Source organism: Monodelphis domestica, chromosome 1 (genome assembly GCF_027887165.1).
Source record: "Monodelphis domestica isolate mMonDom1 chromosome 1, mMonDom1.pri, whole genome shotgun sequence".
NCBI lineage: Eukaryota > Metazoa > Chordata > Mammalia > Didelphimorphia > Didelphidae > Monodelphis > Monodelphis domestica.
In genome coordinates, this window is record NC_077227.1 from 626,667,599 (window position 1) to 626,684,949 (window position 17,351).

Here is a 17,351-nt window from a genome sequence, read left to right on the forward strand (position 1 = left end):
GTGATTAGGCTCAACTGTATGTCAGGGTTTTAAGAAGTACCATGTATGCTCAATGTTGTCATAAAGGAACTGTTGCAAACAGTAGTTGGGGGCAACTTTATAGATATAAAGATCAATCCTGGTTGCAAAATGTTACCAAGAGGTGAATAGTAGCTAAAGATGGGTTATACATTTAAAGCCTCAGGTTTCTGTGTTTGGTCTGATACATGGGATTAAGTAAAGTATAGATGACAAAATACCTAAGAAATTCTTTCTCTCTCTCTCTCTCTCTCTCTCTCTCTCTCTCTCTCTCTCTCTCTCTCTCTCTCTCTCTCTCTCTCTCTCTCTCTGTCTCTCTCTCTGTCTTTCTCTCTGTCTCTCTCTCTGTCTCTCTCTCTCATTCCTCTGCTCCCTAGAATAACACAGAGTTGAAATAATAACATAACATGGAAAATAGCTCACTCCTTAAAAGGCCAATGACTTCTGACAATTTCCCCATTAGAAAAAAAATTAAATATGACTTAAGACTAGTGCACATCCTCAGAAAACTAAATTTTACTTCTTAGAAAAGGAACTTTCATATCAGAGAGCACACGATAGCAGATAATTTTTTTCATTGAATGAATATCTACTTTCTTGTAGCTTTTCTTTCATCTACAGAATTTTTCAGCCACAAAGCATTAGGATATGGACTCTCTTTTTGCTCTGAGCACTTTAAGTTTTTATTTTTTATTTGAGATGCTTAACCACCATTTCCCTCTGCTTCCCTCCCCTCCAAATTTCTCCTTTCTTTTTATTTTCTATTTGGGTACAGGCAGCACAGAGTACAGCTGCTAGGGCTAGGGGCCAGCCCTGAGTTGGTGTTAATGATGTTCTATGAATCACTCAGCACTTGATGCTTAGGAAGCTAGCAAGCTGCCATCATCTCTCATAAGCAAATCCCAAATATGAGAATAAACTGGGGAGCTGAAGTGACATTTCCCATTAACCCATAATACTGCCTTCAAGCCACAATATGAGATGTCTCACTGTGTTGCATGTAGCCTTAGTGACTGATTATATCTGCTTGAGTTCTTCCACCCAGGGCCTGAGGCATCCTTGGGTGGCACAGGCTAGACTAAGAGACTACAGCCTGGAAACAAAACCTGTAAAGTCAATGGCTTCTGACAATTTCTCTAAACCCAAGAACTTAGCCAGACCTACAAAGTGTTCATCCAAAGGAGGGCAAAGATCAAGTCTAATAACTCAATTTCTCCACCCCTTTCCCCCTCGACCTCCACGCCAGAGGGCTTTTGTTAGCCTTATCATCAGCCTCTATTTATTTCCTTGCGGTCTTCTTTGCTGAATAAGTTTCCAGCACATTGCAAGACATTGTTAAATGCTCACCAATAAAGCCTGTGTGTTGAGATGAGGACCAGGGCCCTAGATATGGATGATTTCTCTGCTGTCACTGAAAGAAGAGCTGCCAAGCAGTCAATGAGGGCGCATCAATCTTGGGATCACAGCTGAGGGAGCTGTTCAGACCCGGGGGTACTAGCTGCCCTGACTGTCCTTCCATGCTGTAGGGTTGCACTAATCAGACTGACCTTTTCATTCATTTTGCTAGAGCACACTAGTGGTATGGACAAAATTCATGGGTTTGTTCCCTATGTGGGTAGTTAATAATTATATGATGTCCTCCTAGGGTCAGTTTTTAATAGTACTTTTGTGGTTGTGGTTGAGCCATTTTAGTTATGTCCAACTCGTTGGGCCTGCATTTCAAGTTTTCTTGGAAAAAATATTGGAGTGGTTTGTCATTTCCTTCTCTAAGTCATTTGGCAGATGGGGAAACTGAGGGAAACAGGGTTAATGACTTGTCAAGGGTCACAGTTCGTAAGTGCTTGAGGTTGGAAGCTAACTCAGGTCTTTTTGACTTCAGGCTGGAATTCCTGTGCTACTTAGCTGGCATTACAGTACTTCACAGTTTACAAATGGCCTTCCTATAAATGCTACATTGTTTGATTACTGCAACAACACCGGGCAGCAGGGTAAATACAGCCCCATTTTATAGCCAAGGGCTAAGAAGACTCAGAGGGTTTATGCGTCTTATCTAAAGTCACTTGCAGAAAGACTAATATCTCAGAGGTTCCCTGAAGGTTACAGTCTTCTGGAAGTATTCCAGGACTTCGGCCTCAACTCAAAACTTTGGGGATTTCACCTGACAAGTGACTTACCCCAGGGTACACAGCTTCTAAATATCTGAAGCCAGATTTGAACTCAGGAAGAAAAGTCTTTCTGATTCTAGTCACTGTACCACCTAGCTGCTTTCTCCTGGGATCTTCCATTCTGGCATCTCTCTAGCCAGATCTGCAGAAAGAAATAGAGGTTTCTAATTTCTTCCCTACACATAATGCCTTAGAAAAGGCTCAAGTTCTTCTCTTTGAAGACTTTTCTTAAACTACTAAAGGGAAACACTCTTTACAATTGCAGTGGGTCTCTAATATCACTGGTGTGGTGTTTTGCCTCTGTGGGTACAGCTCATAGCCCGCCCACATTGCCATTTCCTATATTTTTTTATATCAGTTTCAAAAATCCCACAAAGATCTACTCAAAGTTCTGGGCGGCCTTCTAGTTAGGAAGAAATTAGTTGAAAACTCATCTCCAATATTTCACCAGCTTTAAAATGAGTTAATTTTATGGTACCCAATATGGTGCCCACCCCATAGGATTGTTGTAAGGCTCAAATGAGGTAACACATGTTAAGCATTTTGAAACTTTACAAAGCTATATAAAAAGCCAATTATTATCATCTTAAGCAGCTCTTGGGAGATTAGTTATTTTCTCTAAGTCTCATTCTTTTTCTGACATACATTTTCTATGCATTATCATAGCATTTATATGGAATTGCAAGGCCTGGAAAGCACTTTAGAGATATCTGTTTTCTCCTCAGAATTCTGGAAGGTCGGTGTCTTTATTCTCTTTATTTTATATTATAAGTAAAACAAGGCAGACAGAAGCCAAGAGGCTTGTCTAGAGTCACATAGTAAGTATCTGGGACTGGATTTGAACTCAGTTTTTCTTGACTCCAGGTCTAACACTCTATCCACCTAAGTCCCTTTTCAACTTCCTTACAAAGCTTAATAGAGACTAAGGTATTAGGGTTCAAATCCAGAAACTCACTTATCATTGATGATTGAAATTTATTTTCATAGAGATAAGCATAGTCCATCATTTCCATTTTTTGTTTATTTTTTCCATATCTTTCAAGAATGCTTTAGGACTCAGTTTAGAATGTCACCAAGCTTTTTGTAGACATATTTCTATGTGCAAATCTTCTTTTCACTATGTTATGTAGCTATACTGTCACTTCCCCCTACCTTCCAGGGTATTATTTTACAGGTGTCCCTGGCTGCTACTTTCCTCTGTTGAGCAAAGAGAAGAAATGCTTTTTCTTTATTGATGCAGCATCTGGGCTATTTTGGAGGTTTTGTTTTAGAGACTACTTTCTTTGGTTAAACATTTTTGAAAACAGTGATAATCATAACCAATATCAAAGCCTTCTTCCATCTCCAATGGAAGGGATTTACACAATCCCTTATTGTGTAAATAGCTCAAATGAAAGAACTTGTTTTTATTTATAAAACAAGTATTTTTACAATGTCTTCTCATCTTTATTCTGATTTAATCTTGATTTTGACTTTCCTTTAATCGATTGTTTGAGCTCTATTTTCCAGCAGGTTTTTTGCTTTTTATTTCTGTTCTTTCCATCACATTTAAGTCCCCAACAAGTACCAAAGTACACACTGACCTGGTTTGTAGGAATTTGCTAAATTGTTTATAGAATTTCTTGACTTTCTCATGTGTAACATGTTGGCATTCAAGGTAAAATTCACTTCATGAAGGATTTTGTTTTGTTTTTCTGTTCTGACTTATGCACATTCATCTCACAAACAGAAGAGCCAGATAACCAAGTATCCCAGGACATGATGAGTGAGTGAATAATGAAACCAACTCTGCCAGATCTTTTGTTTGGTTTTCCATGGAGGCCTATCTGTGAGTCATTCTTCCATTTAGCTACAACTTTCTTTTTTCCTATGGTCTCATTTGGTGTGAGAATATTGATATTAATAAGGTTCAATTCTTCCATTAGTATGCCAGCTCACTTTTCAGTGGGCAAAGATTTAGGAAGTGAGTCACTGATTATAGACAGTCTAATAGCTTGGTGAATCTTCATACTTTTTAAGAGAAACATTCATGGAAAGAGAAATATTTACAAGTTCAAAATATGAAATAAGAAGGGAAAGTTACACATTTCTAAGAAGTCTTAAATATACATATATATATATATATATATATATATATATATATATAGGGGAATACAAACAATTTGAAAACATGCCCCCCAAACTGTGGATACCCTTTGGTGCAGCAATACAACTGCTAGGTCTGTATATCAAAGAGATCAAAGCTGGGGGAAAGAATCTATTAAAAAAATATTGAAAGCAGCTCTATTTGCAGTGCCAAAGAATTAGAAATTGAAGGGATGTCCATCAGCTGGGGAATGGCTGAAGAAGCTGTGGTATGATTTTCATGGAGTACTTTTTTTGCTATAAGAAACATGAACAAGACGATCACAAAAAACCTGGAAAGATTTATATGAAGTGTGGTGAAGTGAACAGAACTAAGAGAATGTTGTGTATAGTAACAGCAATAAAATATGCTGATCAACTGTGAATGACAACTATTCTCTACAGTGCAAAAATCCAAGACAACTCCTTGGGACTCCTGATGAAAAAGGCTATCCATCACCCAAAAAGGAATTGATAGAGTCTTGAAGCACACCATATTCACTTTATTTTGTTCCTGAATTTTTCTCTAATATAAATGGTGTGTCTTCTTTCACATGAAGAATATGTATTATGTGATACACATCTACAATCTATATCATATTACCTGCCCTCTTGGGGAGGGAGGAAGTATGGAAAGGAAGGAGAGATCACAAAATGTCAGAAAATGGTTATTAAAATTCTACCTGGAAGTAATCTGGAAAAAGATATATAGGAATACATGCGATCTAGTTGTCAATGAAAAAAAGGCTGTGATCTTTGAGTTTTTTTCTATGCAATGATTCATTATTATTTCTTCAATTAGCCAGTCCAGTTCTATTTGGATTAAATGCTGGAGTTTAGGCCCTGCATTCCTGACGTAAAGAAAATGTAGGTTTTCAAGGACCTGTATTTGTTTCCTAACTGCTATGAGCTAGGTAAACAGAAAGAAATAATATAACCTGTTTAAGCTTTGTTTTAAAATATATTTTCCTCTGAAAATTAAAGAAAATAATAAATAGAAGCCAAGATCCAGAGAATTAAAATCTTTCCTTCCCTGGAAAATTTTACATTGGGGGTTTGCTGTTCTGATTGGTTGTGACTTCAGACATGCCCTACATCTGAGTCTTAATCCAATCACACTTCATCTAACTTCCTGGTCGTCTTTTCTACAGATCTTGTATCCCATTTCCCTATGGTCCCATATACTTAAGAAAATTTTAATTTCATTTTCATTTTCCCTCAAATTACATGTTGATAAGACTTTTAATATTTGTTTTATAATATTTTGCAATCCATATGCTCTCTCTCCCTTTTCCTATAACTTTTCAAATCAAAAATCTCTCTCTGGCCATCTCTATCTTGTACATATCTATCTTATCAATTATTTATTAGCTTTAAAAATCTGCTTCTAGACTCCTATTTAGTATTACTTCTCCAAACTGATATCATATTAATCTGCTTTGGTTTGAGCCCCCTAGTTTAGGCTTATTACTTTGCTTATTCCAGTTAGCTTCATCAAATTTCTATGCAGTTTCACCAATCAAAATGATTCTTTCCTTTCTCTGGAACATACATCAACAGTACTTCCTTATATCAGTCTTTCCTTTCCTAGCTGCTTGCAAGTTGGTCATCTTCAGGCCATAGACAAACAAGCACTCTTGGGGGAGTATGGGGGTATTTTAAGAAGGATTTTTGGTTAGAAAATGTCATAAAGGGATTTATGCATTGCACTATTTGGTTTCTGTGGTCTCTTCTAACATATTTCCTTTGACTCAGTTGTACCACCACTAAACTTATACCCTAAATAAAAGAAAGTAGTACCTCCCCAAACTGAAAATATAAGTACATCTACCTATTGGGAAACAGTTAAACAAAATATGGTATATAGATGTAATGGAATATTATTGTGCCATAAAAAATGACAAAATGGACAATGTCAGAAGAATGTGGGAATACCACTATGAATGCAGGGACTTGAGTAGAATAGAACAACTTATAGAAGGATAACAATATTATACACAACTTTGAAAGATTTTAATATTCTGATCTGTGCAGCTCTAACCTATAATCCTATGGACTAAAGATAAAATGTGATTCATCTTCTGTAAGAGAGATGATGGACTTAAAATTCAGAATGAGACATAGATTTTTGGACGTGGTCAATATGGAAATTTATTTTGCTGGACTGTGCTATTGTTCAGTTGTTTAAGTTGTGCCCAATTCTTCATGATACCATTTGTGGTTTTATTATAAAAAATAGTGGAATGCTTAGGTGAGGTAACTAAGGCAAACAGGGTTAAGTGACTTGTCTAAGGTCAAACAGCTAGTAAATAAATGTGAGTTCAGATTTGAACTCAAGGAGATGAGTCTTTCTGTCTTCAGGACTAGTACTTTATCCATTGTGCCAACTAGCTTCTCTTTGCTGAACTATACATATTTCTTATTAGGATTTTATTATTAGGATTTTAATTTTCACTTTTTTAATTATCAAATTTGGATAGAAGTGAGTGAGATAATGTCTGTAAAATAAATGAATAACTAGCATTTATACAGTATTTTAAGGTTTATAAAATGTTTTATACATATTTGATCCTGTCATCCTTGTAAAAAAAAAAGGTGCTATTCTTATCCTGATTTTGCAATTGAGAAAATCAAGGAAGGTAGAGTTAGAACAATTTCCCCTAGGGTCATATACCTTGTAAGTGTCTTAAAAAGGATTTGAATTCAGGTCTTCCTAACTGCAAGTACTGCAGAAGATCTTGACAGGTATAGAGCTTGACCTGAAGCCAGGGAGACTTGGACTCAAATATTTATTAGCTCTGTGATCTTAGGCAAATTCCTCAATGTTTGTCTGCCTTGGTTTTTCCCACTGTAAAATGGGGATAATAATAGAACTTCCCAGGATGTTAAGAAGATCAAATGATATAATATTTTAAAAACACTTATAATAATACCTGGCACATAGTTGGAGCTTAATAAATGACTATTTCCTTTCTTCTTTCCTTCCTGTATCCCCTGTTTCACAAATATATATATATATATATATATTAATTACACAAATACATTTGAAATAAAATTAAAAAAATTAAATTAAATAAATTTCCCCAAATTAAATGCAAAAGTGCAGATCCAGGAGGAAATTGTTAAAGGTAGTTCATGTCACAACAAACTAGGACAGAAGGTGATTAATGGACTATAACATGTATTAACTGGGTGAGAAGTTGTTAAACAAGATAATATGATCTTAGATAACATTAACAGAAGAATTATATCTAGGATAAGAGATATGAGAGTTTTGCTATAATTCATCTAGGTAAGAACACATAAGTATTTTGTGTCAACTTCTGAGTGCCACATTTAGGAAAAACATTGACCACCTGGAATATATTCAGGGAAGGGCAAACAGAACAAGATGGGGGACTTGGAATCATGCAGTAGAAACTGAGGATGTTTATCCTGGATAGACAAGGGAAGAGTAGGGGCACATGTGCCAAGTGTCTTCCAGGTGTTTGAGGTACTATCACTTTCTTTTACATAATGCAAAGGGTGAAACTAGAGAAACTAGAGAAATGAGAAACATTCAGTTTGTAAAAAGAAAAAAAAAGTAGAAAAAATCTTCAGTTTTAAGTTACAGTAGCCTAAGAATAGAATGGTTATCTCTGGAGATAGTGAGCTCCCCTCCAAACAGAGATTGGAAAACAACCTGGGGGGGACATTATTGTAGTGAGAATTCTTGCAAGGTGACCCCTGTGGTTGTTTTCAACTCAAAGATTCTGCAGTGACAGAATAAAGATAATTATTAATAACTACGGATAATTCTTGAATATTCTTGAAATGAGCCTCATGTCAGGACATACAGTCTACAAGAAGAGAGTTGAGCAAGCATCATGTAATTAGTATTTGAGACCTTGTATTTTTTTTTCCACGAACTTAATGGGCATCTTGATAATAAAGAGGCATCACTTGTTTCAATGAAGGTTTTGTTTTACGTATGATTTGGAGGTGATGGTGGCAATGGGTTGGAGGTCTGGAAACTTGTTGGGTAGTTAAGAAGAAGCACAGGTTGAAATTTCTACATATTGTCCCTACCAAGAAGGACTTTATATTTCCTCATAAATGCTAGACTGACTATGAACAATCATGACTCTAAGTGAATAATCAGTCCTTGATGTACTGCCAACGAATTTTACTAAAACCCTAGGAAGGTGAGCATTACAATTAAAGATCAATTAATAATAAACATATAAGAACTTACAATGATTTTATTTATTTTTCCTCCAGGGTTCATTTGTCTGAATTTAAAAAGAAACACAGGGGCAGCAATTGGCATAAATAAGTCTTAACAGGATTATATTGCAAATTGATAGGCCACTTCATTGCATGATTTGCATATACCAGTCTTTTTATTAGCTATTAAAATATATAATATTGAGACTCTTCTAAGATGTCAACATCTTTGTAAGTTTCTAAAAATTTATCTGAAATGAGAATTAACATAACACACAATGGTCTGACTCTCAGATACCATAAAAACACAAATTATTCCATCTGTTTCTACAATAAAATATATTTCTTTATGTTTTCATTGTGTATAATCCAAAATAAATCCTATCCATGTTATGGTTATAAACACTAGCAAAGGCTTTGCCATCAGACACTTTTTATATCACCTCAAATCTAAGAACAATCAAACCTCAAAGAATAATGTTCTTTGTTAAGCAAATGGCAACATGTGATGATGCCTCCATCATTATCCCTTTCTTACTGCTTTCTTGACTATGCAGTCTTCAATGAAAGGAGTCTTCAGCAGTTGTCCTTTCCTCATACTTGCAATCATTCTAGAAATATCTATATCAATGTCTTTTGATTTTCTATTTTTTTGGAGGGGAATTGGATTGTTCAGATGAATTCTTACCTAAGGAAGAATAAAGTCTGGTCCTAACAGCCAAAACAGTGCAGAATTCAGTGAAAACTTAATTGTGAGGAAGGGTGATGGTATTGTAATAAAACACCCTAAGTTGAATCTGACAAGTTGGTTGAAACCATAGATTTCACCCAATGGAAGTACACTCTGGCCCTGAGGCCTTTCTCTCTCAATGGATGGTTGCTCTCATAACCCTCATTATAAGAAGGCCATCCAGGTCACTAATGCTTTCATTGCTCTGCAGGCTGTACTCTTGACTCTCCTGCCATACTCTCTTTAAAATGCCTCTGGGTAATTTCATCTCTTCTCCATTTCTAGTTTCCTTCTCTACCTTGTCTTTTCTTATTAGAATAGAAGCTTCTTCTATTTTAATGTCCCTTTAAGGAACTTGAGGGCAGGGTCTATCTTTCTGCTTGTATTTACTTACTTTTTACTTAGTTTTTAGTAATTTTGTTCCTGGAACAAAATAAATATTTAATAAATGCTTGTAGAGAAGTGGTAGAAATTCTGAATGTACTTTCTGATGAGGTCAATTAGTTTTGCCTGACTTATTGCAAAGTCAGGTTCAAGAGATAGCAAATAGTATTGGGAAATGGCTGATATATAAAAACAAGCATCAATAAAACATTAAAACGAAACAAGGAATATAATGGGGTTAAAAACATAGGTCAACCATTATGAAACTCAGAGAGATGCAAACAGAATTTGCATATATACTATTTTGATCTCCCTCATTTTTTGACATCATTGTTTTCTCCCCTGATAGTAACTTACTGAATGAATGCCTCAAAGATCCTCAAATTATCAGTGTATCATAGGAAACAGGTATGATGGATATAACTTCAGCTTTGGAATTCAGAGAATTGGGTTCAAATCCTAATTCTGCTGCTTAATACCTCTGTTCTTGGGCAAATAATGTGTACCCTTATCCTTAAAACCAGGGAGTTGGTGTAGAAGACCTTAGGGTCACTTCCAGACCAAAGTCCAAGATCCTACAATTCTTTTCTCACAGGTTGACATTATAGGTCTTATTCGTTGTTATTTTTCCCCCCAAAACTCCATCTGGCTGTATTTATAGCAAGGTCATTTTAGAGGATATTGTTAGTGTGGGGGTAGAGATATAGAGGCTACCCTGACTTAAGTCTATTAAAGAATATATTGGAAATATAGAATATTCTGCTTTTTTTTCAGACCAGTTGTAAAATGGGTGAAACAAAGAATCTAAGGACAAAGTCTTTGGGGAAAAAAAACCCATACACTTTTTCTGAGTTCAGAGATGAACAATTTATCATATTAAAATATTATCTCTAGATTTAAAAAAAGATGTTAGGTTTCCTTTAATCCTTTAATCTATTTTTAAAATGTATTCCTTCATTATCCTGGAAAGTATACTCAACATATGACAGATCTTTTTTTTTTTAAGAGCAATGAAAACTGGGAAAAGCTCTTAAAAGTAATCTGGAGTTTGAATGCAGACTGAAACATACCATTCTTCACTATTTCCTCCATGAACTTTTCTCTAGTGTTAGCAATATGTGCCTTGTTTCACAACATGACACACTGGGAAATATGTATTATATGCTAATATTTGTACAACCAATATCATATAACCTACCTTCTAGGGGAGGGGAAGGAATTGGAGGGGAAAAAAGGACACATAGATTTTTGGACATAGCCAATGTGAGAATTTGTTTCTCTTGGATAAGTAAATTGATTATGATTTATAACAAGTCATATGTATTAATTATTATTATTATGTTTAATATTATATTTAATATTATATATAACCATATACCTATGCCATAGATATATGGTTACAAATTATATATAAATTTATATATTATATATATATACATATATATATATATACACACACACAAAATAATGGTAATGCAAAAGAAAAGGAATCTGGTTAAATTTGGCAAGCCAGCATGCCCATATAGGACTCAATTAAAAATAAATTGCTATTTCCCTTTCCTCATTACCTACTAGGCTATATAATTTCTTAGTGAAGTAGAGAATAGATAATCAATATGATAAATCATAGCTGAAACCTTTCTTAGCCTAAAACAGACAGCACCTATCATCTGAAGACATGTCATGCCATGCCACCAGGGGCCATGGACCATAGACCTTGATATCCAATGATGACAGCACATTGTTTGAAGGCCATCTGTGTAATCTACTCAGTTACTCAGAAAGATATTTGGTCCTAATTAGGCTAGTCATTAGTAAAAGATTTTGAGAAAGTATAAAAATGAAAAGGAGGAAATTAAATTAGGGAGAAGTAATATTTATGCTGCTTGTGGCATTTAGAATTTTACTGCAATGTCTGCACAACTGGTTTAGATACATAGTGACCTTGTTTTTCTAGAAATCTAGAAACCAAGAGTATCTATAGCCTTATATCCAATAAGATAAAAGAAAAACTCCTCAGCTAGGAATTTAAGCCATTTGTAATATTGCTTCAGCATACATTACCAGGCTTATTCTAAGATACTCTCCTTTCTATACTCTGCATTCCAGTTAAAGGTACCTATTTTTTGTTCTAAAAACTCATTATTCTATCTCCCATGTTAGTACCTTTGCACAAGTTAACTCCTATGCCTGAAAAACATTTCGTTCTCTTAGAATCACCAACTTCTCCCAGGATATACTTCATGAGCCAACTCCTATAAAGAATCATTCTTTATCTTCATTCCCCACTTCCACCTCTCAAATGCTCCCATGAATAAAAGGCCAGCCAAGATGCAGTAGAAAAAGTGCTACCCTGGATTTGGAATCAGTCATGATACTTGTCTGGGTTTCATCTTCCAGAGCTATAAAATGTAAGAGTTGAACTAAGTGACCTGGAAGGCCCCCTCAATCTATTATCCAATGATACCACAAATGTTAATTATTTTGAATGAAAGAAATAATTTGTTTTTATTTTTCTACTTCCATCAGCTATCCCACTTAATACACATTCCTGGGAATGGACTGTACTGGCTGTTTTACTTAAAAGATACTGAATTTAAAATGTACTTCAGCTATTTAGCAGTTGAAAGTATAGATCAGTAAATCTGATAGACATATAGATATAGATGCAAGTCAAATAGATGCATGTAAAGTACCTGTGAGGTAGGTGTTGTGTGAAGAATTGATGAAATAGTGAGAGAGTGGCTGAGACATATCTTCATTCAAATCCAGTTTCTCGGGCGGAACGACTCCATTTTCTTCTCCACTCAGATAGCGCATGAATCCATCCACTGAGATCTGTCCTAAAGGTAATAAAAAGAATTTGGGAAGGATCTATGTTTATTTACTGTCTAAAATGCTTCTTGACATATTGCATTGATTTGTAGGAAACTCTGGCTATTGAAGAAATACAAGGGCAGAATCATAGAAATTTTTCAAATAGGCCATTTCAAATTCATACCATTTTTAGTTCTTGTAGTTACTTCAAACTTCTACAAAAAAATAAACAAATTTAATCATGTGGCCCTTTCCTGACTTCCATGTGATTTAATGGTTAAATATTGATCTCTCATTTATTAAGGAAAAGAATCACAATCAAGGGAGAGAGAGAAAGATAGTGAGAGAGAGAAATAAAGAGACAGAGAAAAGAGAGACAGAATCTATATATGGTGAAATTTTGCAAATTGCATTGATATTGTTGTTCTGCAATGTCATATAAAAGAGAGGTAATTTTGTTGAAAATTGTACAGTATGACTTGACTTCCTATTCCTTTAAGTCATTTTTTTCAGTCAATTTCATTTTCAGAGTTAAAATGAAAACTTTTTTTCCACATGATATTTTAGTCGTGGGCTAAGAAAATTAAAGTGAGGAGGTTTAGCATCCATCTCCAGGATGACTTTAGGACAAATGTAAGCAACACATACACAATAGCCAATCAGTAGTGTAGTTTAAAGGATTTTACTCTGTGACTATTTTGAGGTCCCTGAATGCTAAAGTACCAATTTCCATAGACTTAAAATGCATATATCATATTTCACCAGAGAGGAAATCACACAATGGGCAAAAGGCATTGTTTCTTCTTTAGCAATAAAACAATTATCATCAGTTAACAGAAGAACTGACATTCGTAGCAGAAAAAAAAATTCTCAAAATAACTAAGTGCTTTTTAAAATTCTCAAAGATGAATGAAAATGTAGCTTTTAACATTTTCAGGAAAACAAAAAAAGAATCACAGTTATTGGCTCCTTTGATGAGAATTGGATATATATTTTATATGAGTTTTAGAAAGAAAAAATCAAACATTTGAGAACAATTATTTTAATCTTGAAAACTCAAAAATTAATTAAGCAATCTAGAAGTGAAATGGAATGCATCAATGGGGGATGTCAATTCTTTCTTTGAGGACTTTAAACAGAGGGTGAATCTCTCTCTGGTATGTTTTAGTGGAGATTGCTCTCATGTATTGATTGAGCTAGATGATTATTAAAATCCCCTTCCAAATCACAAATTCTGTGATTTTGTAAGTGGCCTGGGCAGCCAAATTAGTGATATGAGGAGTGATATTAAAAGAAAATGATTAATTTTTCAACAATACATATATTTTTTGCTGAAAAAAATTTTTCAACAACCTCCACCAAAACTGGTCAAAATAGGGAGATCAGTGAAAGCTTTGTGGAATAGGTGGGAGGTTGTATCTCAGTTTAAACTTGAAGAAGAAGAATTCTTAAAGGCAGAGATGTGATAGAAGCACATACGCTGCGTGATGGTATGTTGTTTTAAATAATTGAAGAAATATTAACTGTTCATGGGTAGGCAGAGCCAATGTAATTAAAATGACAAACCAACATAAACTAATTTATTAAATAACATGCCAATTAAATTACCAAAAACTATTTTATTGAACAAGAAAAAAATTATTTAGAAAAATGAAAGGTCAAGAATATCACAGGAATTCATGAACAATATAAAGGAAGGAGGTTGAGTAGTAGCAGATTTTGAATATATTATAAAGCAGTAATTATCAAAACTAAGAGAAATTATAAAAGTAGATGAGTGGAACAGGTTAAACATGCAACAGTTATAACAGGTTCTGGTAACCTTCTGTTTGATTAAAGTTCCAAGTGTTTCCTGTGTATTTTAATGTAACAAACATTTTTAAATAATAAAAAAAAGAATGCATGGAGGCAAGAGAATGTTAAGTTCTAGCAGTTTATTTTGACTAGAATTTAGGGTGCAAAGAGGGAAGCAATGTGAAAATTAGGTTAGAGAGATAGGTAAAAACTAGATCTTTGAAGACCTTAAGTCAAGCTGAGTAGTTTGTATTTTATTCTGTAAGCATTGATTTCTTTCACAGCTTTTAAACCCAAGTGGAAGACTTTACATTTATTTCTATTGTACTTCATTTTATTAGTTTGGAATCAATGTTGTCTATCCTGTTACCTTTTTCATTATTGCTTCTATGATGAACTGTGAAGAAATTAATAAAAAGTTATCCATTCAAAATTTGTAGCATCAGCTAATTTGATAATTAAGCTAGCTATGCCTTTATTCAAGTATTTCAATGCACAATGGATCTGTGATTTTATCAATATGGGTACTCCTCCAAAAGCACGGGTAGTAAGCCATCCATTTTTTCCTATCTCATATAACTCTTATGCATGTCTCCCCATTGTAGACATACCTCCATGGAGTCATGTATATGTGATGGGCTTACTTTCCCACTCCCATCACTTTTCCTTACCCTAGGCAGCTGCATCTTTGCCTGGGAGGAACTGTGCCATGTGTATGTGGAGGAAGAATTCCTTTTTTTTTTCCCTTAGTAAAGGTCTATCAACTGGCAACCTCTCAGTGTCCCAGACAACTTTTTATGGTTTTAAATTACAGATATTTAAAGTGCATCACTGGAAGAAAATTTCTACACCAGAAGTTCCCCTATCCTTCCCTGATGATCTCACAGAGATAGGGAGAATTAGGCAATAGTTCTTAATCCATGGTTTATGAACTTTGTTTTTTTAAAAAAAATTATAAATATCCAGTGTGCTCCTGAACTTCCTTTGAAACAATAATCATAATGATGATAATACTAATAGTAACAACAGCTGACTTTTAAAAGGCTAAACTGAAGAGTTTATATTTTATTTTAATGATAAAAATAGTGATTCACTGAAATTAGAGGTATCATAAGGCAAAATCTTTTCTTATTTTCCTCCTTTCCTCCCTCCCTATTTCCTCCCTCACTCCCTCCTTTCGTTCCTTCCTTTGTTCCTTCCTTCCTTCATTCCTTCCTTCCTTCGTTCCTCCCTTCCTTCCTTCCTTCCTTCCTTCCTTCCTTCCTTCCTTCCTTCCTTCCTTCCTTCCTTCCTTCCTTCCTTCCTTCTTTCCTTTATCTCCTTATCTAGCTCAGGCTACAAGTACAGGATCTACTCATGAGTGGCTTAGAGGAGTAGGAGATGAAGCAAGGAGACTAATTTGGAGACTGATGCAATATTCAAGGTGCAAAGTAATAAAGCTTTTATGATGGTTGCTCTGTAACTGACGAAGACGAATAAATCACAAAAGATTTTATAAAGATAACAATGGTATGATTGGCAAAAGATTGAATAGTGTGGAGTGAGAAATCGTAGGGAGTCCAGGATGATACCAAGATTATAAATATGAGAGACTGGAAAGATGTTCCAGTCACATGCATCTTTGATGAGCATCATTATACCACTTCTCTAGCAAAATTCTTCATGGTAATGTGCTGTGGTCTAATGATGTTCATTCCATTGCCCTTTGGATGACCGTCAACTTTATTCTTTGGAGCATGTAGTATTCCATCACATGCAGCCATAGAGCATTACCAGAAGAATATTGCTATCTTTAAAAAATGATACATTGTCCTTAGCTTTCTTCAAGGCCCAGGGCAAAGCTACCCTTTTGCAGCAGTCCTTTCCTGGTCCTCTCAGCTGATAGTGACTTCCTTCTGAGCTTACCTTTCATTTATGCTGTTTATATCTTATACATACATAGTTCTTTGTATGTCTTCTCTCCCACTAGAATGTGAACTTGTATCCTTCTTTTTGCCTTCCTTTGTATCCCCAGCATTTAGGACAGTGCATATTATTTTGTAATTGATTAGTAAATTCTTTTTCAGAGGGGAAAGCTTGATGCCACTAAAAAGAACTATACAATTTCTAAAATGCAACCTAATGTATTTTGTCCTTATTCAATTCTGGGCCCACATCATAGTCTCTCCACTGAGTCTGTCTGAGGTACAGAATCATGAAATCAAATTCATATCTGAAAGTAACCTTAAACATCATTAACCCATCTTTTTTATTTTACAAATGTGGAAATAGGTCTCTCCACCAAAATGAATTTGATTTTCCGTATGGGTCGTTCTTGGGCCCTCTTCCCTTCTCATTCTACACCAGAGATGTCAAACTCACAGCTCATGAAGGCAACCCTCCCATAAATGTAACTGAGGAATGTTTAACAAAATATGTAAAAATACAATACAACATTGATATTGTTAATTTGTAGTTTTCTAAATCAATATATCAGTACTGCTCTATACTATCTCTCTTTGAAATCTCATCAAGTCCCATAGTCCAATCATCATCGCTTTACAAATGATTTCCAGAATTACATATCCAGCTGGTAATGCTGTACTCCATTCAGCTCCTGGTACCTGGTGAGAGCTGAATGTTAAGATTTCAGTATGAATATTTACATATGAATATTTACATATTAGAAATTGCCAAAAATGATAAATCTGGACTTGATTTATTGTCTTGATTACCTAGACTTTCAAAAATGATGGAGAAAATGTTAATGCAGATTAAAGTTGAAGTTCCGTCATGTGTACATTCTCCTCCCTGAGAGAGTTATTAAAACCTTTACCAGCACATCTTTGCATCCAGTTCCAATTTTTTTCCCTGAGTACCTCAGGATCACATCAACATCTGCCTTTTTATCATCTCAAACTTCTTGTTCTATAGGCATCTCAAATTTAATTTCTAAAACAGAACTCATTATCATTTTCTCCAAAGTTTCCTGTTTTCAACTTTTCTATTTAGTCTTGGTAGTACCATAATTCTTTCAGTCCCCTGGATCCACAGTCTCAACATCATCCTCAACTCCTTACTCAAATCTTTCATGAAATATTATTATTTTTACCATTACAACTTCTTTTGTATAT

The 17,351-nt window shown here is 34.8% G+C and overlaps 1 protein-coding gene across 3 annotated transcripts in view; it reads right to left on the reverse strand.

Annotated features, from left to right (window-relative positions):
- PLCB1 (phospholipase C beta 1) overlaps positions 1–17,351 on the reverse strand; it is a 902,125-nt gene that overhangs the window by 226,558 nt on the left and 658,216 nt on the right. For all 3 annotated transcript variants that reach the window (XM_001374433.3, XM_007476702.3, XM_007476704.3), the window contains one exon: positions 12,324–12,470. In XM_001374433.3, the coding sequence (XP_001374470.1) occupies positions 12,324–12,470 (147 nt within the window). The remainder of the gene's footprint in view (positions 1–12,323; positions 12,471–17,351) is intronic.